The sequence below is a fragment of the Zeus faber genome, assembly GCF_960531495.2.
Source record: "Zeus faber genome assembly, chromosome: 19".
NCBI classification, from domain to species: domain Eukaryota; kingdom Metazoa; phylum Chordata; class Actinopteri; order Zeiformes; family Zeidae; genus Zeus; species Zeus faber.
Genome location: NC_137206.1, coordinates 25,992,220 through 26,016,337, shown reverse-complemented (window position 1 = coordinate 26,016,337; position 24,118 = coordinate 25,992,220). Strand labels below are relative to the sequence as shown.

General features: G+C 45.7%; 1 protein-coding gene across 1 annotated transcript in view; it reads right to left on the bottom strand.

Moving 5' to 3' along the window:
* The window catches only part of gpr158a (G protein-coupled receptor 158a), a gene marked incomplete at its 5' end in the record, with an annotated part of 94,655 nt that overhangs the window by 5,186 nt on the left and 65,351 nt on the right, over nucleotides 1–24,118 (bottom strand). Inside the window, 3 exons of the mRNA XM_080020472.1 lie at nucleotides 1,176–1,314; nucleotides 1,942–2,180; nucleotides 4,323–4,432. Of these exons, the coding sequence (XP_079876598.1) occupies nucleotides 1,176–1,314; nucleotides 1,942–2,180; nucleotides 4,323–4,432 (488 nt within the window). The remainder of the gene's footprint in view (nucleotides 1–1,175; nucleotides 1,315–1,941; nucleotides 2,181–4,322; nucleotides 4,433–24,118) is intronic.

Sequence of the window (24,118 nt, the reverse complement as noted above, 5' to 3'; positions counted from 1 at the left end):
TCAACACCATCAACCCTTGGTGGTGGTGGTTAATGGACGTTAAATTGAAATTGGAAAACTCATGCCAATAGTTCAATCCTCTGTTGAAAAATTAGAGAAAGCAACTTGTGAGAAAGGCGAGGCAGCGTCTTTACCACCTCAGGCAGCTGAGGAAATTCCAGGTCTCGGTGAGGATCCTCAAGTACTTCTACTGTGGAGCAGTGGAGAGCATCCTGACAGGCAACATCACAGCCTGGTTTGGGAACAGTACTGCTCAGGACAGGCGTGCCCTCCAGAGGTTGGTGCGTTCAGCTGAACATACCACTGGAACTACCCTCCCCTCCCTGCAGAACTTATACACCAGGAGGTGTAGCAGCAGAGCCCGCAGGATCATGAAGGATCCTCATCACCCCAATAACAGACTGTTCCAGCTGCTACAGTCAGGCAAGCAACTCCGTAGTCACACAGCGAGAACAGAGAGACTGAGACGGAGTTTCTTCCCACGAGCCATAAGAACTGTCAATGCAGACCTCACTGAGCCACACACATAGGCTCCGCTACCTCACTGTACTGTATGTAGCATACTGTACCCCGTCCGGTATCACTGTTCTGGGTTGTTCAGTGTTATCATATTGCTGCGCCGTACTGTTGTATACTGTGCTGTGTATCTCACACACACTACCTCACTTGATTCACATGCCACTATAATGCACATATTTGTATATACATAAATGGCCTATTTCATATACATAAGTCTATCCCATATACATAAGGCTATTCCCTTTATTCTATTTTGTACCCCCACTCTGCATTACCTTTGAGTTCTTATTTTGTTTTATTTTATTTTATTCTATATATTTTAATTTTCTCAATAGTATTCGACTTACTGCATTACGTTTTAGGAATCAGTTAGTTAGTCAAGTAGAAATTTTTAGGTAGCTATTGTGTTCAGTCTAGAACATATTGTGCGTAATCACCGGTGCATTGCATTGACATTTCACTGCATATATGTATGAAAGTATGTATATGTATGTGACGAATAAACCTCTTGAATCTTGAATCTTGAATCTTGAAATAGTGGCACCCTTGTCTAGCACACACACACTGGGACGAGAAAGGGAGTGCGCACTGAAGTGTCTCTGTGTGTGTGTGTGTGTGTGTGTGTGTGTGTGTGCACATGGAGGGGAGCTGCTCACCTTACAATGTAGAATATGACCGACAGGACCAACTCATTGTGCACGGCGATGGCCATGTAGCGAGGCTCATGGAAGGCCGAGGGTACAGTCCTGACGGTGAAGCAGAGGTACACTGCCCACAGCAGGAAGAGGAACTCAGCTAGAAACCAAGAGAAACAGGTGGAGGGTGAAGGCAGGAAGAGAAGAAGAGGAAGCGAGAGGTGCGAGAGTTGGTTATTCATCCATCGTGGGATCATTCCCTTTTCTCAATGCATCACACCCAAGCACTGCAGGAGGGGTCAGCCACAACGCATTTTCCTCTTGGAGCAAATTAGGGTTCAGAGCCTTGCTCAAGGGAACTTAATATAGATGGCGGGGCAGCAAAGCTGTGACACCAGGCACACTCCCATTTATGCTTGTCCAAACTCATTAAACCTGGTTAATCTGGTAATTATTATCAATATAGAATTTTACATATTTTACAATTCTTAAAAAAGAGTGTTGTGTAATAGCAGAAATTATAATCTTGCTGCTCGGTAACGGTGCATAATGTTTTGACAGATCCAGGTTAACTGGGTCAACGTTCAAAATGCCAAGAGCCACGCTCTCTCTCCAATGTCTAATGTTTGGCTGCTGATCATGTGTATGTGCCTTAAATCCAAAAGCATCCTGAATGAACCTGGCGACCATTTGGTGAGTAAAAGTAAAAATTATAATTTCCAAAATTTACTGGAAACAGTACAATTTCCGCCAAGGCTATACCACCTTGATTGCTTTAAGGACGTACCGACAGCCATCATGTAGTCCCAGCGGTCCAGCAGGCACATGCTGAACTGCAGGCCGTCCGGCGTGTATCCCACATCGATCAGGGCTCGCTTCCAGTCCAGATTCTGGCACACGGCCGAGGTCCAAGCCACCAGGAACCAGCAGACGATGAGCAGGATGATGACTAGGAGGCGAAAAACCCTCCAGCTGGTCATGTAAGGGATCCTCTGGGCCGTGCGCGACAGGAACACCTTCAGGACCCTGAGGTGGCGATGGGGACGGTGGTGTTTGGGGAGATGGTGATGTTTGAAAAGATGGTGGAGATGGTAGTGTTTGGGGAGTGGGTGGGGATGGTGGGGTGTTTGAGGAGATGGTGGAGATGGTGATGTTTGAGGAATGGTGACAGTGATGTTTTAGGAGATGGTGGTTTTTGAGGAGATGGTGGTGTTTGGGGAGTGGGTGGGGATGGTGGTGTTTGAGGAGATGGTAGGGATGGTGATGTTTAAGGAATGGTGATGGTGATATTTTAGGATATGGAGGGGATGGTGGTGTTTGGGGAGATGGTGGAGACGGTGATGTTTGAGGAGATGGTGATGTGATGTTTGAGGAGATGGTGGTGTATGAGGAGATGAAGATGGTGATGTTTGAGGAGATGACGGAGATGGTGGTGTTTGAGGAGATGGAGATGTGATGTTTGAGGAGATGGTGGAGATGGTGGTGTTTGAGGAGATGGTGACGGTGGTGTTTGAGGAGATGGTGGGAATGGTGGTGTTTGAGGAGATGGTGATGGTGGTGTTTGAGGAGATGAAGATGGCCATGTTTGAGGAGATGGTGGGGATGGTGGTGTTTTAGGAGATGGTGGAGATTGAGTAAACGGTGACGGTGGTGTTACGTTTTCAAATCACACTCTTTCACAAGCATAATAACTAGTTAAATAAAATGTGCTTCTTTTGGTATTTGAACATGGAAAAAAGAATGAATCAAGGCCAACAATAGAATTTCAATAGAAATGCAATAAACACAAGAAAAAACCCCAAAAGTATTACTGAGCATGGTACTGTTAGGGGTATAATGGCTGGTCGCAGCAGCATGTCCTCTAAAGTACTGCTCATTGCTGCATTGGCATGGGCACTAGTCTGTACAACACATTCTCCTGGGGCAGAGCTACATGCCGGGTATTTTTCCCGTTAAAACGTGACAGATTCGCTCCATTCTCCACATGCAGCAGCTTTTTAACAGCTCACAAATGCAGATGAGGTTTCCCGTTCACACAAACACATTTTCCAGCTCTTTCGTTACTGCGCCCTGCCTTCCCAGCGCGTTGATGCGAGGCGTGTCGTGCGCCACCCTCTGATGTGCTCCGCTCAAAAATGTATGTGTAGTGCGTGAACTTGGAGCCTCGGTGGGTCCCCTCCCTCCTGCATTAACAACGGCCTCTTCATCAACACCTTCATTGAGGCCGCTCCGACAGGACCCCCCCGCCGCAATATTGCCGGCAGAACAACGAGCGTGTTGCTCCACGCCCGTGCAGAATTACACCTGCAACATGTCCTTCACATAGAAAATAAATCCAATGTCTCCTTCTCCGTTTCCTTCTACCTCCCTTATCCATCAAATATTGTTGTTTTACAGTACAGTGGTGACAGTGGGGACCGTGCAGTTTTTCAAACCCTCAAAGAGATTAAGGAGGCCAGAATCTTGAAAGAAGTTAAGGAAAGGACAAGGCGAAGGTTAAAGGATTGGTTTTCTCTTTGAAATCCATACATCACATTGAAATGTGATGTAATGAATGATGGTTCCCGTCATCTACAACTGTTCATAGCGCGACGTTTCTGAACGCTTCACTACTGAGTCACCTACAACCCTGCTGCTTCTGACTGTCTAACGTTTTACATATGACGTCAGGGTCTTGAACATCACATTTAACTCAAGCACATTTAATATCACGCACCACTTGAATACTTTTACTCAGAGTACAATGTTAAATGGGAGGGAACATGACCAGTCCAACTTCCACATTGCTTCCAGGACGGGATGTTCTCACGCTAAGAGCTGTGTCTTCCCCCTTTGGCGTCTTTTATCGTCTTCTCTCATCTTTCCGCTGCTGTCTGGTATATCTCCTGACTCAGCCATTGGATACGAGGTAATGTGAGAGCAGGAAGTGTCCTGCCTCGTGGCGTCGCCGTTCCTCCTCTCATCACTTTAACCAAGCATTCCTCCCTGCCATGCGACTGTAATCCCCAAATATCTACAACGAGTGTGCATGTGTGTGTGAGTGTGTGTGTGTGTGTGTGTGTGTGTGTGTGTGTGTGTGTATGTGTGTGTGTGTGTGTGTGTGTGTGTGTGTGTGTGTGTGTGTGTGTGTGTGTGTGTGTGTGTGTGTGTGTGTGTGTGTGTGTGTACCTGTACAACTTGAGAGTCAGGGTTCCATAGACGGTAGCGAAGCCCAGCATTCGAACCCACCTCAGCAAGATGCAGCGGAATACACTGGGCTGGAAATACAGTATTAAAACCTGGAAAGGAAGAAAGAAGGAAAGAAAGAAAGAAAGGAAGAAAGAAAGAAAACAAAACATCAAGTCACATGAAGTCAAACGGCATCACGCTCTCCTATAATATCTACAATAAACTGTGGAGGAGTCATTAAACGTCATAAGGCATCTTTATCCTTTGGTAAATAACTAAGAAGTTTCTGAAAGAAAGGAAAAGAAAAGGTGCAGCCCCCCCGCTATGTGTTTCATCTGAATAGTAATGGATTTTCTATCCCAATTAACACGCAGCCAGAGGAGGCCCCTGCCTGCGTCTCCTCTCATGGGACCGCCCTAAAAAAAAGAACCCAGAACAGTCTGGTTGAAGTATCGGTGTATTCGATTGTACAACTGATTGGCCGCTGTATGCCAGAGTACCTGTCCACCCCTGGCTGGCTGCACGTTATCCCTTACAATAATATGCATGTGTGCGGGTGAACTAAATGAAGCTTTAAGCATCTTCCTTCTTCCTCACACTGATGCAGGTTTCCTCCACCTAGGACAGAGATGACCTGCAGTACGACAGTAGAGCAGAGAGTGCAGCTGCGTCCGGCCTCCCGCGGTCCTGCGGAGCATCTGCTATCATCCTCCTGTAGGATCCCTGAGTAGGAGGGAGCGAGTCCATCGGTTTCATTAGCAAAACCACCTCAGGCGTGATTAAATTGCTTTGTAGACCCAACTGGCTATTCCTGCAAACCCATACTGTGAGCTGGTAATTAACACTCTGGCCATGTTGGGGTCTTCAACACCACTAATGTAATAGTCACATTTGAGTGTAACCTTGGATGTGTTGTGCGGAGGCCTTGAGGTTACACCAAAAATAGACTTGGTGTGACTTAATGCCTTGTGAAAAATCAAAGTATAATTATACCCAAGCTTTCCCAACTCGGCAACCCGTCATGGAGGTGGAGCCCAATTGTCTACACAATTTGTATTGCGTGATTGCACAACAACCAATCCAATCCAGCGCTGTAAAAGAATGGAATGGATTTACCAGCCAGTCTGTCATAACAGACCAGTGATTCTCAACATTTTTCATATAAAGGAATTTGATATGGATCCCATTGGATAAGATTTTTTTTTTTTTAATGTGAATTGCTGTCATCTAAACCTCCATACTGGTCTATACTACAGTTAGTGATATAACAGTGAAACTTTGATCAGAACGGTCATTACTGTACATTCTCTCTAATTGTGCTGCAATATTAATCCTATTGCTGAGGACCCCCTAAAACGTCTTGAATGACCCCAACGGGTCCCTGGACCCCACATTGAGAACCACTAGTAATAGACTCCCCACTGAGCTGATGTTCTTTCCTGGAGTCAGTAGATTATCATAGATAGAGTCAATGTATTATGGTAGTATTTTATAGGCCTTATCTTGACTTTTACTGAGAACATATTCTGCACCCGCTCCTTGGAAAAGCCTCCCGGAGGATTTCGGATCAGAGGAATCTATAATGTCTTTAAAGGGGACCTATTACAATCCTTTTCGACAAGTTAATAGGTCTCTGAGGTCCGAAAAGTTTTTTTTTTACTGAAAATACCATTCCGATTATTCATACATTCTAGCCATTCTAACAGGCCTCTAAACCCTTCCGCTGTTGCGCTGTTTCTGTGGGTGGTACCTCCCTCCTGAAGCGTGAACTTTCACTGATTTCACCTCATCGGTCCACCAAAATCGGTCTCTGAACAAATTTAAGGCGAGAAATAAGCAATCCAGTTCCTGAATCTTCACTCATATTCATCGATGGCCAAATTTAAAAGTTTGTTCTGACTTTCGTGCTCACCATGCTTTGAGCTTGTGGGGGGCATTGCACAAGGCTTTTTTGTTTCATTCAATGAGTAAACGTCGGAAAATAAAATAAAATAGATCAAATAAATACATCTATAATGAAAACACACTGTTTGTATTGATTTTGTTTGGAGAAATGCGCAGCAGATAGCGCATAGCCGCAGAATTATTTTTTAAATACTTACATTTCCCTCGTCTGCTGTTTATTCACGGACAGTTGGTATTAATTCCGCTTTCTTTAAAAGATTTGTGCTGGAAGCCAACAGAGCAGTTCCCACCAGCACTTGGAAATACATCAGCCGTAGGTGGAGTTCACATCGTATGCAAGCTACTACGACTAACTATATACAGTATACAAATTCATATCATAAGGATATACTCCTTTAAATGAATCATCTTGTAAAGTTACCGAACATGTACCAACTAGAGATGCACCGATTGCAATTGTCTTGACTGATTCCGTTTTCCGATTTTTAAAAAGTCGCACCTGCAGATTCTGATTTTCATTCAATTGTATGTTCACAATAAAACAATGACGATTTAAAATCTTTTACATTGTCATCCGATCATTTTGAGTTTATATCCGTGATTGGGGAAATCACATTTTCTTACCATTTGGTCTCATTGTATATATCTGCTGTACGCCGATGACAAGTACATCATGTGATCTGATCACACTTATGCCATAAAGGATGGCTGCACATACTGACAACTGCTGCAATTTTCAGTTCCTACAATATCGAGATTGCTGATTTTGACCCTGTTTATTATTGTTTATTGTTCATTATGGAACAATAATAGAACATAAAACTGTCACAGAGTTCCAATAAAATAGAATATGGGACTGTAACTAAGTTTCAGTATAATTCAACCTGTAACTGTACACAACATATAACTAACATGGAAATGTCCAGTTCAAAATCCATATGAAAGTATCTTTCACTTTTAAGTGCAAACATAACTTTCTATGATATTTATATGGAACTTGCCAAAAAAAACCTCATAATAAATGACCGACTCTTCTCAGTCTCGTTCACTGGAACTCATCCTGGATTAAACCAACTGAATCAAATGGAACGACTCGTTTTACTCAGTGACTCGTCCAGAACTTAGTCTAAAAAATTGTCAAAGCTTTCATCAGGATCGGAGCTGGTGCACCAGGAACAACCAGAGCTGACGCTCCATTGTAGTGACAGCGATAGATACGCAGTCCGCACAATTCAGAATGCTGTCAATGGCTCTGAAGGCAGCTTCACGGGATCTTCAAGACGACGAGGAGCGCGGAGAAATGCCAAGCGTGCTGCCAAACGCACACAACACGGACACGAAGCAACTGCTGACTGCCTTCCAAAAAAAAAAAAACCATGAAAGGTGCCAAAAACACAGGCAACTGAGGCAACGTGATTATCTGGCCATTGCAGATACACTGCGATTTCCCCAGTGGGGCTGTTCATGTTAATTGGATTAGCGGAGGCATTCATATGTTCCCCGAGGTTGCAGCCAAGACACAGGCATGTGCATGTTTTTGCAGACTAGGAATCAGTCAAGTGACGTGGGGGGGGGGAGCGGCAGGAGACGCGCCCCCCCATTCCTCAGACACTCGGACCACGCGAACGTCATGTGAGGGTCCAAGCTGTTGGATGCAGGAGTCGCAGGTAGATTTGGGAAAAAAAAAACCAAAAACATTTATTGACCAAAAAAAAAATCTCAAATGCAGGGGGAGGGACTTAGAAAGTACCCGAATCTTAACATGGGATCCAATTAAAAATGACGTCAAAATAGCTTAAAGAGGGGTTAACATGAAGAAGATTAGACACACAAAACAGATCGAACCAAAATGAAACAGGAGGGGGCATAGCAAAACCAAAATAGGCACACAAGGATTGAAAGAAATATCAGGAACAAGAATATTAAATTGCAAATATCATTGAAAAAACAATACAACTAAATAACATGAATTGTGTAAATGAGGGCAAAATAAATCCAAAAAAATGAAACTATTAAAAGGATTATTGTTAAAGTAAATTAACAACCCCCCCCCCGCCCCCCCAAAAAGTACAGTTGCAAAATATACACAAGAAAACAAACTGGGAATAAGTCCACCTCCCAAATCCCTGCGATTCAGCCTTTCAGCCATTCACACACACTCATATATCGAGGGAGAATGAGAGTTTTGGGGTTAAGAGTCTCAAGGCTCCAGTGGAAAAAACCTTGACACTTTTTCCAGGAGCCGAGGGAACAGACAACAACTCACACACACACACACACACACACACACACACACGTTCCTTGGGTACGCTCTCCGTCACAGCATTGCGTACTGTAGTTCCACTGATTCCACAGTGCCCTGTAGCAAGTTACTCAGCTGATGCGTCACCTGCTGCGGGACGGCAGAAAAACATCTTAATCGAAATAACACGCTGGGATGTTTTCCTCAGTGAAGTAGTTTTAATGGGGGATGGAGTCCGCGGGGATGGAGCCGTGGCACGAGGAGGTGAGTAAAAAAAAAACGCACCGTGGGGATACACAGTTCATGACACTCATTTAGATTACGTGCAACTGGCAGGTGGACCTGCTGTCACACGGAGGCTGAAGGGAGGAGCTGCTGCTGCTGTTGTTGTTGTTGTTGTTGTTGTTGTTGTTGTTGTTGTTGTTGGAGACGAGGGGGAGATTTGAGTGTGTTGATCCCTTCATCCAGGCATGACCCTCTGCTGCCACACGTTATGTTTCTGATCCATTAAACCACTGTTTCCCTAAATGGTACTTTGGGGTTCCTGCGGGGAGGCGGGGGTGCGGAGTAGCTAATTTGGAAAATTTATACCTGTTACTCTTAAAAAATATTTGTTCTATATGATGTTTTAAAATGTAGAAAAAGAAAACCTCAGAAAATCTGTAAACAAACACAAGGTTGATAGCCTGCAGCTCGTGTGCTACAGCACATTTTTTAATTTAACGAACATATCATCTATATAAGTATCTGCACCATGCACCCGTTTAATGTTCATGTAAACATTGCACACATATACACATCATTGAAATAAATGTTCTTTCTTTTTCTCCCAAAATCTTTTGGTGCCAGTGAAGGGGGTAATCAGCTGGAAAAAAAATCTTTTAGAGGGGGGTACACTACTAAACACAACTTGAGAACCACTGCATTAAACAGTTGAAGAGCCTTTAAAACCTGAAGTTTCAGTTTGTCCACCCCCTTTGAAAAATGCTCAGGAGGGAGACGGTAGAGCTGTCACAGTGGGTACATTCCACAATCATATGTTTCCAATCCGAATTTTGAAACAAGGTTAGAAATCTCCCAATAAATAGAATGTGAATACAGTGAGTTGAGGAGAGTTAATCGTCAACCCAGATTTTTATGTCTTCCAGTGCTGCAAATACATGGCTGTTCTGCAGTAGATAGACATGGACCATTACAAGTTTTATTTTATTACACTACTAAATAAATGAAGTAAAGTTAGTGATACAAGAGTGAAGAAAGTAAGTTAATATATTTCCCTTCATTTAGATTGATTATTATATTATACTAGGAAGGGGCTGATTTTAATTTTTCGCCACCCATGCCAATTTTGAGTCCTAAACATTAGTATTAACCGATACTGAGGATCAATACCGACTACCAAACTGGGTCAGGGGTCATTAGAACATAATGATTCTACATGTGATCAATTTTTTTAAATTGTAGACATAGTGTATCTATGTGCCAAAAATAAGAAAAACTTGTCCAATGTCCTATTTTAGTCAGAATAACCAAGGGTTTCAGTGCAGATTCTGGTACCAGTTCATCCCTAAAATCCACTTTTACTAACCCCCCTCCCCTCTTTGTAGAAATGGCTCAATTCGAGAAAGATTCGATGAATCACATTGTACTGTATATCCGCTATATGAAAACCAATGTATTACTCAGTAACCCTGCAATCCACCAGGCGCTGCGCTTGGACCCACCAGGGGGTCGTGACCCACAGTTTGAAAACCACTACTGCAGTATAATCCACCTCCTGATGTGCACTGGACGCCGAGCGGGAACCCACGCTTCGGATTTCTGGTAAAGAGGGAGAAGGGTGCTGACCACTGTCCACGTAGGCTGTAACCTGCCCCCTGCGTGCACAGACACATGCACACACACTTGCATGTACACACACACACACACACACATGCACACACACACACACACACACACACACACACACACACACACGCACATGCACACACACTCTTCCTCAAACCTTGACATTAATAATCAATGCTAAGTGCTGAGAACCTTTGGACCCCATCTTATGGGAGATTAAGGATATCAGGTGTCCGTGTGCCTGTCTGCTTGCAAGTGTGTGTGTGTGTGTGTCTGTGTGTGTGTGTGTGTGTGTGTGTGTGTGTGTGTGTGTGTGTGTGTCTCTATGCACGAGGAGGAGGGATTGACAGGCTCAGTTTCCTGTATACCTTTCTAATGCTCGTCAATATCAAGGAGACCATTATCAACACACACACACATACACACACACACACACACACACACACACACACACATGCACACGAACGCAGGCATATTCTTGGCCTGCCTTCACCCCCGCGCCTCCTCTCAGTTACAGTGAGTAAAGTGCTTTGGGAATGCTGAGTGAGCAGCTTCATCATCGCTGCCGCGCATTACAACTCACATCTGAAACATCCCACCATATTTGGATGGATGGATTGATAGAGAGACTGACAGAGAGAGAGAGAGAGAGAGAGAGAGAGAGAGAGAGAGAGAGAGAGAGAGATGTTCAGCACTTTTCTTGCTCTCCTTCAGACGGGGAGTGTCTCCATGGGGGGTCCAGGTTGGTGAGCTGGTCCTGGCGTCTCATCTGTTGACCTCGCCACCGGGCTCCCAGGACACACGACCTGATTCTAGCGGGTGGGGCCTCCGTCATGGAAAAAGAAAAACAAAGCTCCGTCGTGTGTGAACTACAAACAGAACAGTCTGTTCCACGGGTGCACCGCCAGGGGATGAGGAGGCGTCCATGTCCCACAAGGAGAGGACGGGAGAGGAGGGGGAGGACGCGTAGGAAGGTGGAGGAAGAGGAGGAAGGGAAGGCAGGTGGGAGGAAGTAGGAGGAAGGGGGAGGAAGGATTGGAAGAGGAGGAAGAGGAGGAAAAGGATGAAGGGGGAGGAAGAGAAGGGGGAGGAAGGGGGGGAGAGGATAGGAAGGGGAGCAAGGGGAGGAAGTAGGAAGTAGGAAGCAGCAGTGGACTTGATTTCTCTGAGCTTTGAATTTCTCTGAATCCTTTTTCTCTTATCCTTGAATGAACTGATGATTAACTACTGTAGTACAGTAACTGACACAGAAATAAGCCAGTATGTGGCTTTTTCCATATTTATACCATGGTTATTACGTATTAGGAGCTATTAAGCGCTAGGATCAGATATTACAACAGAGGAGCTGGAATCAGAGACCACAGTCACAGAAAACCACTGCAAATGGCCTTGAAAACCACACAACAAGGCCCTTGAGCTTGAGGGAGTCGCTGAACGACAGAAACATGACTCTTATGAATTAAGAATAAGAGAAATCGTGATCACCCATTTTCCTCCGTCTTTATATCCGTGCTCCTCAAAGACCACAGTTGTTATATGTGTGCGCAGAAGAGACTGAAAATCTGTAAATGTCCGTCCTTCACTGTGCGTTGCCCACTCTTTTCATCGCCCCCTTAATGGCAAAATAGTGGGGTTTTTTTCCCCCGAGCGGGCTCCAGCACGTAAGGGGTCGCAACCTCCAAATGTGAAACCCAACGATGCCTGTCTATCCTCAACACACTGCGTCCCTCACTGTGAGACTGGGGGGGCAAGCTGCGATCGGCGGGTGGAGAAGGAATGGACGACGGGGCAAGAGTGGCCCCTCGCAGCCTCTCCCACCCACTTCACTCATTCAATCAACGCCGAGTCTTTTCATTTGCAATTATCCTTTTCTCGCGCAACCAGCCGGCCCGGCGCTCGGGGCTCGCGGCATCGTCTCCGGAGAGGGGCGGCGACCCCCAGGCGCCCATACGGTCGCGGAGCCAGATGGGTTTTCCAGCGAGCAGCTCTGTGTGGTCGGCTCCTCTCGTCCCTTTTTTTTATTTTTATTTTTTTTAATCAAGATGAAGTTACAGTAACGAACGGTAACGCTGAAACCGCGACCCCGGTTTTCTTTTCATTTTTTTGTGTTTTTTGTTTTCACCGAAAGGGAAGCAGGGCAGTTCCCCTCCGTTTGAAACCGGACCGGTATGGCCACATTCATTCATTCAGTTCAGGAAGTTCAAATTTAAATTTAATAATTTCCGATGAGAGAGTGTGATCACTGCATCCTTGAATTGTTTGCTGTAGACGTTGGATTTTTACAGCTTTTTTACAGAAAAATACATAAGTTCACTATTTATTTTATTAATCTGACAAAGAAATTAATATGAAAAAAAGTTTTTGATGCTGTTAGAAATGTACAGACTATTATTATTATTATTATGAAAATTCAAGATCAAAATTTGCTCTAACGACGATGGACAAATGACACTTATTCTTTGAGGTTGTTCAGCAGCGCAAGGCTTCTTCATACAAACAATGCGATTGGTTCACGGGTCATTTGAAGCGAAGGTTCATTTTTAAAGGTTGAGAGCTTTCAACCAACAGCGGTTAATGCATTCACACCTAAATATATGGTTAAACAGTACTTTTTGTTTTGATACTTCAGTACATTTCATATCAAGTACTGTTCATTTGATAAACCCCGAAATCTCTTATTTTGGTTTGGTAATGGTAGAGTTAAGAGATGAACTGGTCCCAAGTGTCAATAATGTAGCAAACATTGTCCATTTCCAGTGATTCCGCTGTCGGGTTTAAACAGATGACTCACTAGATCTAACTGGCTCAAATTGGCACCAAGTAACATTTAGAACCCCATTTCATACGTCAAGCAGAGTCCGATTTATTTATTTTACAGCAGTCTATAATCACAGAAGATCATCAAAGGGCTTCCCGAGCTTCACATTTCACAAAGAAATCAATCGGCATCCCCCTGTCTTAACCTCCACAAGAAAAAACTGCCAGAAAAAACATTTTGGCACCGGATTAAGGCTTTGCCCGTTGACCCTCGTGTGGGGCCTAGCCAGATTTCAGCATTTATACAATGGAGGATATTTCGGAATTTAACAAGAGTACAATGTACATTTTAAAGACACCATCAGACCTCGGTGTCAGTTCCCAGACGTCAGGCGATTAGGCATCGTTGCTCAGTTTCTGTGGCTGTATTTTCCAATGAGCAGTTATACCAGACCTTTGTTTTTTCCTGACGCGAGGGTGTCCTAAAATGTACGCTCTACAAGGGGTGGGTCAAACCAGGAGTTTTTTTTAATATAAAAATATATATATATATTCTTATTTATATTTTTATTTTTTTTTATATTTTTTTTGCATTTTTTTATTAATTTATTTTAAATTATTTTAAAGGAACCTGTTTCACGTCGTGAATAAGACAGCTGCTGCTGCTGCTGCTGCTGCTGCTGCTGCTGCTGCTGCTGCTGCTGCTGCTGCTGCTGCTGCTGCTGCTGCTGCTGCTGCTGCTGCTGCTGCTGCTGCTGCTGCTGCTGCTGCTGCTGCTGCTGCTCAAAGTCGTGGACTCCTGCTGATTTCAACACTCTTTACCAAAAAAAAAAATCCCCAAAAAAACCTCAAATCGGTTACAGTGTTACTTGGTACTCTGAGCCCCGTTGACACACTGTCGACATTAAAAGGAGATGGCACCCATTGCTCCCTCTCCACAGAGCTCTGACTCATTACCGCTCTGGAAATACTCCGTCGCCATCCGGCCAGGTCACGCTTCCACAACCGCGACGTGGCGCCCACCTCGGCACCGCACGGAGAGCGCGCAGGTCATTTTGTGCTCAAGGGCTTGCGATAATTACCTATTGCTGTGGGGTACACTCAGCAAATTGCATGTTGGGAAAATGAAGCGGATTGGGTGGAGGGATTCTTTTTTTTTTTTTTTTTTTTTTTTCCTCTTGTGGAGGGTGGGGGGGATTCTTTAAATAGAAAGACACCGACAAAGAGCTTGGCTGTTTGTAATTGACTTGTAATGTGAAGGTAATAAACATGCAAATGTGAACGTGTGTGTGTGTGTGTGTGTGTGTGTGTGTGTGTGTGTGTGCGTGTGTGTGTGTGTGTGTGTGTGTGTGTGTGTGTGTTTGTGCGTGCGTGGAGCCAGGCATTCAATAGAGAGGATGAATGCCTGAGGGACTGATTCCCTCGGCGAAAGCCCTTCCTGTCAAGGTCAGAGCCCCACCGAGTATCGATCACCCAGGCCTGAAGAGTTCCTCCCTCGCGCCGCGAATTGAGTCGGCTGTGCTCGTCGGGTATGAAAGACGTCCCTGCCGAATCGTTGGGGTCCCTCAACCGTGTCTCACAAAGCAGTCAAAAAGATTTTAACCACGGGCTCGTCGGGCAATCTGTTTTGCTAAATGCACGAGGAAGGGCTCCGGTTCGAGGGAAATCGGCTTGTCAAAGTTCGCCGGGATCCTGGGGGCTCCCTCGTGAGGGCAGGGCTGGCGAAAAAGGTGTTTTTTGTGGAATTCCCACTGGCTTCCAAATGGGTCCTTGTGACACACCCTCATGTTAAAATAAAAATACTGGCAAAGTAACTTTTAGTCGATTTTATCAGCTGTCTATTGGTTGCTTGAAATAGGCTCCAAAATGACTTGAGGTGCAATAACCTCAGCCGACCTTGTTCAAAGATGACCGAAAACTTTCATTCCCTCCAGGATGTTGAGATGGAGACATTTATGGGAGGTTTATGGGATGCATCGTTTTCCTTCGTGAGAACAAGGAGAAAAAGCCAGTTCTAGTTCATCATTTAGGCATGAAATGTGCAAAAAAAAAAAGTTTCCATAAGTTAGACTTGGACGAATGACTTTTCGACTTTTGAGTAGGGACATGGTACATGGGACATGACAAAGGACTCGCTTACTTGCGGCGTGCTGGCAGACTCCACTGGATTAAATAATTAATCGGCTCTCCTTTTAGAGCTGACCGAAGAAGTTCAACATTTTTGTTGTTGGTACCACAGGCTGCAGGAAGCATTGGACACAGGTTTTCAATTGGTTTCTGAAGAGACGTCACATCATGTAAAGAGCCAAAGGATTATATCAGCGTTATTTAGTATAAAGACTATGCATTTATTTGACTTAAAATATTGCTTGACACTCCCCTACCCTAGTGAGCATTTGAAGGCAGGGTTAGGGGTTAGGGGTTAGGGGTGAGGGTTAGGGGTTAGGGGTTAAGGGTTAGGGGTTAGGAGTTAGGGGTTAGAGGTTAGAGGTTAGGGGTTGGGGGTTAGAGGTTAGGAGTTGGGGGCTAGCGTTTAGGGGTTAGGGGTCAGGGGTTAGGGGTTACAAGTGAGGGGTTAGAGGTTAGGGGTTGGGGGCTAGGGGTAAGGGGCAAGGGGTTGAGGTCGATTGTTTATCCTGTGCACTTGTTATTAGGAAATGCATTGTAAACATGCTTCTCTGAAAGTTACGGTTGTTGTAGGCAGAGTTTCGGTTTTCCGGCAATTGCTGGTTTTTGACTGGGAAAATCTGTTTAAGTCTGACAAATTTAAATCTCTCCGGTCATAATGTTCAGTGATAATAATACCTTCTAAGCACAATTGTAATTTGTGCTGGGTGATAAAACAATAACGATAATTATCACCATGTTTCTTTGTCTAAATAAAAAAAATAGACTCAATCATTTCGAAAAAAAAATGTTGCAACGGCTAAGCCAATCAGTTTGGATGATCTAAAGCTGATCTTTCACCTCTGACCAATCACGTTTGTTGATTTAGAAATAAGCAGGTTGCGCTTGTAAACACAGTAAACACGGAGCAGAGACAGAGAAGCAACGTCCAGAACTCTGAGAAGAAACAGAAAGATGACGTATGGTTGAAAACAGGGACACATACATCCATAGTTTGCTGATTTTTGGGATATTTAAGTTTGACCCAAAGGAGACGGTAAATATTCATTATGTTGCAAAATATGTCGACAAGACGTCGACACCACAAACGGTATTATTTATTTAGACCTAGTTGTAATATTGAATTTTTTTTGATTTTACCAAAATTTGATTTTGGATGAATGTTAATTAAAGCAGCAGCAATTGTTACTTATTGTTCACAAACAGAAATTATTTGGTTTCAAATCAGAATATTTAAAATTTTTATTCATTTATTTTTAAAATGGCGTTAACTGATGGGACTTATTATATTTTGAATATTCAATAAAAATGATTAGAAATGTATATGCCTTGAAGATTCATTCATTCAGTCATTCTCTTTAAAGCCTGCTTAGCAATTATTTTTAAGCTAAATAAACACAGATGATATTTGATCGGAATCTCTCCTATTTGTCGGGGACATTTAAATCTTCCACGTTGACCGGCACCAATTTGTTCAAATGGAAACTCTGCTACGGGCTCTAAATAATTCAGGAAGTCGCCGCCTCAGACACTTTCAATCATCTTTTTTAATTAATCTTTACCCCATTTGTTCTAACGGAAACTGCGGCAGGAAGCTTTCCGTAGTCCCGCGCGTCGACTCCAGTCCGCCCCAGGACACCGGATGGCGGCATTTCTGGGGTCGGACGAAAATGGAGGGACAACGAAAACAACTCGTAATCAACGAGCAACCATGGCGTTGGATGGCTATCAGGATTTTGACGTTTCAAGCCCTGGGAAAGAGGCCGAAAGGGCAGAAGAGACAACTCACAGCCATTTATCACGTCCTCCTCCGTCTGAGAGAGCGGCCCCAGGAACTGCTCTCTCACAACAAAGCCCTCGCACCACTTTGAATGTTTTGACGTTTCGTGCCTCACTTCCCCGTGGGCATTGGCTGCTCGTTTGATACCTTAAGTCGGGGTTTTCTTTTGTCCCTGTGATCTATGATATACACCTCTGGGTGAAAGATTGGGAGACATGGCCGAAGTGAGAGGTGGTAACAGCGAGGGGGGTGGGGTGGAGCGGGGTCGAGTGGGGTGGGGTGGGGGGAGGGTGTGGCGGTAGCAACGAATCCATTTTGATATGAAAGCTGACACTATGGGAGGGGCAGCTCGCTGTGCAGTGGTAATGGTTTCTCCAGCTTCTCCTGCTCGGCCCGAGGTGGAGCCCGGTGTAGATTACATCCAGCTCATACAGCCAGGACCACAGGACACACAGCGCTCGCATCGCTCCTCTCCTCCTCCTCATCATTACTCCTTCCTCTCCTCCTCCTCCTCCTCCACCTCAACTTCATCACTCCTTCCTCCACCGCCTCATCATCAGTCCTTCCTCTCCTCCTCCTCATCATCACTCCTTCCTCTCCTTCTCCTCCTCCACCTTATCATCACCACTCCTTCCTCCACCTCCTCATCATCACCCCTTCCTCTCCTCCTATTCATCATCACTCCTTCCTCTCTTCCTACTCCGAATCACTCCTTCCTCTCCTCCTCATCACACCTTCCTCTCCTCCTTCTCCTCATCATCATCATCACTCCTTCTTCTCCTCCTCCTCTCCTCCTCATGATCACTTCTTCCTCTCCTCCTCCTCATCACTCCTTCCAATCCTCCTCCTCATCATCATCAGTCCTTCCTCTTCTCCTCCTCCACCTCATCATCATCACTCCTTCCTCTTCTCCTCCTCCACCTCATCATCATCACTCCTTCCTCCACCTCCTCACTATCACTCCTTCCTCTCCTCCTCCTCATCATCACTCCTTCCTCTCTTCCTCCTCTGAATCAATCCTTCCTCTCCTCCTTCTCCTCATCATCATCATCACTCCTTTCTCTCTTCCTCCTCATCACTCCTTCCTCTCATCCTCCTTCTCCTCATGATTACTCCTTCCTGTCCTCCTTCTCATCATGATCACTCCTTCCTCTCCTCCTCATCACTCCTTCCAATCCTACCCCTCATCATCATCACTCCTTCCTCTTCTTCTCCTACGCTTCATCATTATTCCTTCCTCTCCTCTTCCTCCTCATCATCACTCCTTCCTCTCCTCCTCCTCATCATCACCATCCTCATCATCCTTCCTCTCCTCCCCATTCTCATCCTCCTCATCACTCCTTCCTGCCCTCCATCATCACTGCTTCCTCTCCTCCTCCTCGTCATTTGTTCCCACAGAATAGGTTCTATCTATCTATCTATCTATCTATCTATCTATCTATCTATCTATCTATCTATCTATCTATCTATCTATCTATCTATCTATCTATCTATCTATCTATCTGTAAACCTTCTATCTTTTCTATTCCACACACACAAGGTGAAGTGGTGCGTGTTCTCAGCTCGACCTTGTCACCTGCCGGTGTTTTTTGCTTTCCGTTTCTGTGATGCCACGTGCACTTGAGCCTCCCTGCACGGGGGAAGCAGGGAAGCGCAGGATGGTGGCTCTCTCCAAAAACACTTACACCGTCTCCCAGATCCACTTAGGTGGCAACAGCTTGGACGGAAGGCAGAGAGTGGAGGGAGGGCAGACTGCGCTTCATGGCCTGTCAGGTCAGGATGCATTATCTCCTGCAGGACTGTTTCTCATTACCCTCCCCACTGACGCGGAATGACATCCTGTCTACCACACACACACACACACACACACACACACACACACACACACACACACACACACACAGACACACACACGGACGTACGCACGCACGCACACACATACACACGCACACACACACACAAGCACACACAGGTACGTACACACACATACACAAGCTCGCACACACGCACAAGCTCGCACACACACACACACACACACACACACACACATGTACGCACGCACGCACGCACACACACACATACACACACATGCACACACACACACAAACACACAAAGGTACGCACACACACAGCCACACACACACACACACACAATGAGGCCCGGGCTCTGTGGAGCCGCCTCCTCGGCCCTGCTCGGCACCCCGACACAAGGAGCTGGAGATTAGACGGGTGGCAGGAGGAGCAGAGGGCAGGACGAGCGCTGACTTTTTTGGGTGGAGGAGATTTGAGGTTTAGATGTTTGCGCTTGAACGGGTGTCTTGCAGATTCCCACCAAGCCTATGGTAGGCTCAGTAGTGGCCGAGTATTTGGGGAGGTGAGGCCAAGTCGAGTCCGAAAACTGAGCCAAGGGCCATAAGATAAATCTTTACTCATCCTCAAGGAAATGGCCACGGCAACAGTTCAACAAAAAAACTAAATGGAAAAGTGTGGGAAAAATTTAAAAATGTGCAGAAAAATAACAAATAATAATAAAGATGGGAAAACATAGTAATATACTCAATATTAAATATTTTAAGGTGGTCAGTCCAACTGAACATTGTCAAATAGAAATATGTCTGCTTGACTAAAACTGAAAATCAATTGCTCTATATTTAGCTCCTTCTTTGTTCAGTATTTACTTAAAAGATAAAGTGCAGTTTTGCTTTTGTACTCATTATTTACTAGTGTGTGTGTGTGTGTGTGTGTGTGTGTATGTGTGTGTGTGTGTGTGTGTGTGTGTGTGTGTGTGTGTGTGTTTGTGTGTGTGTGTGTGTTTGTGTGTGTGTGTGTCATTAATGTGAGTGATAAAAAAAACACTGCCTGCATAATATTTTGAAGGGGGGGGGGGGCTCATTCACTCATGGGCTTTATTTATTTTAATGAGTGATGAGTGGTCACTTTTTCAAAGAGAATGCGCACCGAGTACTCACTGTGGAGTACTTGCTGATGCAGAGTACATACACAACACAATGATAGTGGGATCGTCCATCATTTTAGCTAATTGATTTAGTCGCTGTTTTGTAGGAATAAAATCGGATCTAACATGGAATGGGAACTGCATCACACTATGTTGTTATTTGGGTTTAATTATATGTTGTTGATTTTTTTTTTTTAACAAGCATGAGTACACTTGCACAGTTGATTCCAGAATCCCTCGTATTTTGATCCAAAAGAAAAATCCAGACACGCAGACAGAGACGAGATGGGGGGAGAAGGAAGGGGAAGACATTTCCTCTCGGCGAGATGCGCATGATGCAGCAAGGAGAGCCTGCCAAAGTGACAGAACTCGACAAAGACAAATAGTTTCCTTACGTTTCTTTCAGGTCAGAGTGAGAGTGTCAATTCACAGACCAGCGGAACGAGCATGGGGAAAAGGCAGTAAATACTATATATATATATATATATATCTATATATATATATATATATATATATACAAATATATATATATGCATAAATCATTTAATCGCCGATCACATGCATCCATCTGGATTCGTCATTTTAAGTATAGTCAGAAGACTACGACTACGTTTCCTCCATTTATCATTGTCTATCTGTGTTTTAGTTGATGCAACATTATAAAACAAGGCCATCAGTGATAATATTTTCCCGGGTGTAAATGGTCTTTTATACTTTTTGCATTTTATATGTTAGGTTTTATGTGTCTTCTCTGTAAAATTGGCTAAAATTTCTCCTGAATTCCAATGAGATGATCTAAAATAAAGGTCAAATAAAACAAATAAATTGACATATAAAATAGGTAGAACCTAATGACTTCATTTCTGGAATATTCTTTTATGTGGCGTAAATGAGGCGTAGCTTACAGAGCTAGTTCGGTCAGACAACTTGACTGCGCAACACGCTTCCACGCCCTTATATGGGCTGGCCTGTTTAAGCAGCAAATCCCTCTTTCCCTACCCGCTTTGCTTGCTGTGTTGCTACGCTCCCTCCAACTCCCCTGCCTCCACCTGTTGGCCTCTAGTCTCCCATCCAATGGGGGGATTCGAGTTCATCACTCCAATATTTCTAGCTCATTCAGAATGCCTATGCTTTCTGTACACTTCCCGGGAGCGATGAGCAGTAGAGCCCAAACGCACAAACTCAAAAGACGCTAAATACATAAAGATAATTTTAAATTCAATTTAAGAGTTGTCTGTCAGAAATGTCATTACATCATTGCAATACAACTTCAAACACTCCGCTCTTCGATGAAAATGAAAATGAAGCCTTGTCTCAAGAGGTGATGAGCTGGAAACGCTGCTCTCTAGCTTCTACCCACAGTGGCCGCTGAAGTAGCTTAAAATTCCAAACTGCTCGTGTGGTGCGTGGAAAACACAAAGAAACGGTATTTGAGCCAACATTTTATCATGATATTGCTTCATAATGAGGCATATGTGTGTGTGTGTGTGTGTGTGTGCTTGCACACAGGGTGCGTGTGATGCGTCTTGTGCGGTAGTGCATGTGTAGCAGTAGTAGTGTTTGTAGCTTGTGCATGTGTCTGTGCATGCTGCATGTCGCTTCTGCTTGTTGTGCTTTGCTTTCAGCTACTGCCGCCGGCTAGCCCTCCTTGCAGGGGGCGAAAAGAGGAGCCGAGCCGTAAGCCTCCTCCTGCTGGTATACAGCCTCTCCACCACCAAGACCCATGCAGTGCCTCCCAGCGGCCACACACGGTAACTGGGACTATGCAGTCCCAGGCTAAACTGTAGGGGATCAAGGAGCAGCAGTGCGCCCCATAGACGCGGTGCGCAGGCCCACCGGCGAGTTGACACGCCCTGGTGCCCGTCAACCACTGTCCCAACTATGGGTAAAATAGTGCTCACCAAATCACTCCTAACCAAAACCACAGGCGTTGCTCGCGCCTGGCTCCGCACTGTATACCATCTGAAGGTGTGCAGCAAGGGCGGATGAAGGCTTTAAGCCTGAAACGGCCTGAGTATGGCTGCGAGAAGCTGCGCCCCACAGTCATTATTAATGCGCAATGTATAGCTTCCATGGAGACACAAGACACCGTTAATCCTATACTTCCAGCGGCGGGAGTCCGCAGGAGCCACGCAGCGGACGGTGGTGCTGGTCCTCCCTTGGCAGGGCACTATGACGACTGGACCCCAAACCCTCTCCTCTGGGGAGGGAGGGTTCAGTCTGACCACAGCCCACTGTCCAATGCACTCTTGCGCTGTAGGAGGCAATGTATTATTGCCTCCTACAGCCTACAACCTACAACGCAAACACAGTGAGGGAAGAGGGAAGGTTGGAAGAACTGGCACACTGTGTCGAGGAAAGGGGAGTGGAGATCCTGGCAGTCCAGGAACATAGGAGAGTGCACACGGACCTGCCAATTAACCATCACAGAGTGGGGGGGTGCACGTTCATCACCTCATCGGCATGGCGTAATGATGCCCAAGCAGCAACAGGTGGCGTTGGACTCATGGTGAGCCCCCGAGCACGAAAGGTCCTCCGTAGAGTGCAACCACACACCAACAGGATTCTTAGTGCCGATTTCGAAGGAAACTCAGTAACAACGGTCATGAGTGTGTACTCTCCCACCACCGTGGCACTGATTGAGGAAATGGAAAGGTTCTACGATGACCTAAGAACAGCGATCCACCATGTGCCTGCTCACAACTTCCTAATAATCCTGGGGGACTTCAATGCGAGATTTGGACCGGGAGATGCACCCTTCACTTACCACGACAATACCAACCGCAACGGAGAACATCTAGCTGCCCTCCTCATGGAACATGACCTACTGGCCGTCAACACCCTGTTCCGTAAGAGGATGGGCAAGAGATGGACGTTCCAGGACCGAGCCACCAGTATGCGGCGCCAACTGGACTATATACTGGTAAGGAGGAAGTGGAGGAAGTCCATCTTGAACGCAGAGTCCTACAGCACATTCGACTCTGTAGGCTCTGATCATCGTGTGGTCTCTACAAGGCTGCGCCTGAGCTTGAGGGTCCCTATGAGCGCCCCATGGACCCGGCCCGACTGGGAGGCCTTTGCGGTAAGCCATGAACTCCAGGCCAACTACACAGCAGAGGTGAGAGCCTGCCTACATCTGCCGAGGAGGGGGAGCCAACAACCTACGAGCAGTTCCTCTCTGCTAACGAAGAGGCAACCAGGAAATGGGTGCCGACAAAGGGGAGATTCAGGGCCTCCACTAGATCTAAAGTTGTCCGAGCGCGGGCGCAGGTGGCCGAGGCACGCAGAAACTATGAGAGAGAGGGGACTGCAGAGAGTCGGGAGGAGCTGAACAGCACCAAACAACAGCTGTTCAACACCTACGACAGGATCAAAGGGGAGGAGATGTTGAAGAAAATGAAGAGGGTGGAGGCAGAACATGGCGAACAGAGATACAAGGAGACGTGGAAGGTCATAAACGAGATGAGTGGGCGCAAGAGGGCGAGAGAGGGAAAGCTGGCAGGCTGCAGCCCAGAAGAGAGAGTAACCTCCTGGTTCACCCACTTCAGGGATCTCCTGGGCACCCACCCAGCAGTGGACAAAGCTGAGGAAGAGATACCTGTAGTCCTCACAAATCTCAATCCTCTGAAAATCCTCAAGGCTTATGGGGTCCCCCCGAATCTACTCCGGGCCATAGAGGCCATGTACAAGGGCACAAGAGCCAAGGTGATAACCCCAGCTGGCATCAGCGAGGAGTTCGAAATCCTAGCAGGGGTGCAGCAGGGAGACACTCTTGCCCCCTTTCTCTTTATCATAGCTCTGGACTATGTACTCAGGAAAGCCATCAACGGGCGGGAGCAGGAGCTTGGCTTCACAATTACACCAAGGAAGTCTAGAAGAAGCTCTGCTGTAGCCTTGGCAGACCTAGACTACGCAGATGACATCTGCCTGGTGTCTGACCGCGGAGCAGGCACAGGAACTCCTGAACAGAGTGGAGGTGGAATGTGCTAAGGTTGGCCTCAGACTGAATGCAAAGAAGACTGAGGTAATCACCTATAACTTCCACATGGACCATCTGCCGATTACAACATCAGATGGCAACGCTCTGCGAGAGGTCAATGACTTACCCAAATACTTGGGTTCCTGGGTGAACTCCACAGAACAGGACCTTAAGGTCAGGAAGGCACTACCGTGGAGGGCCT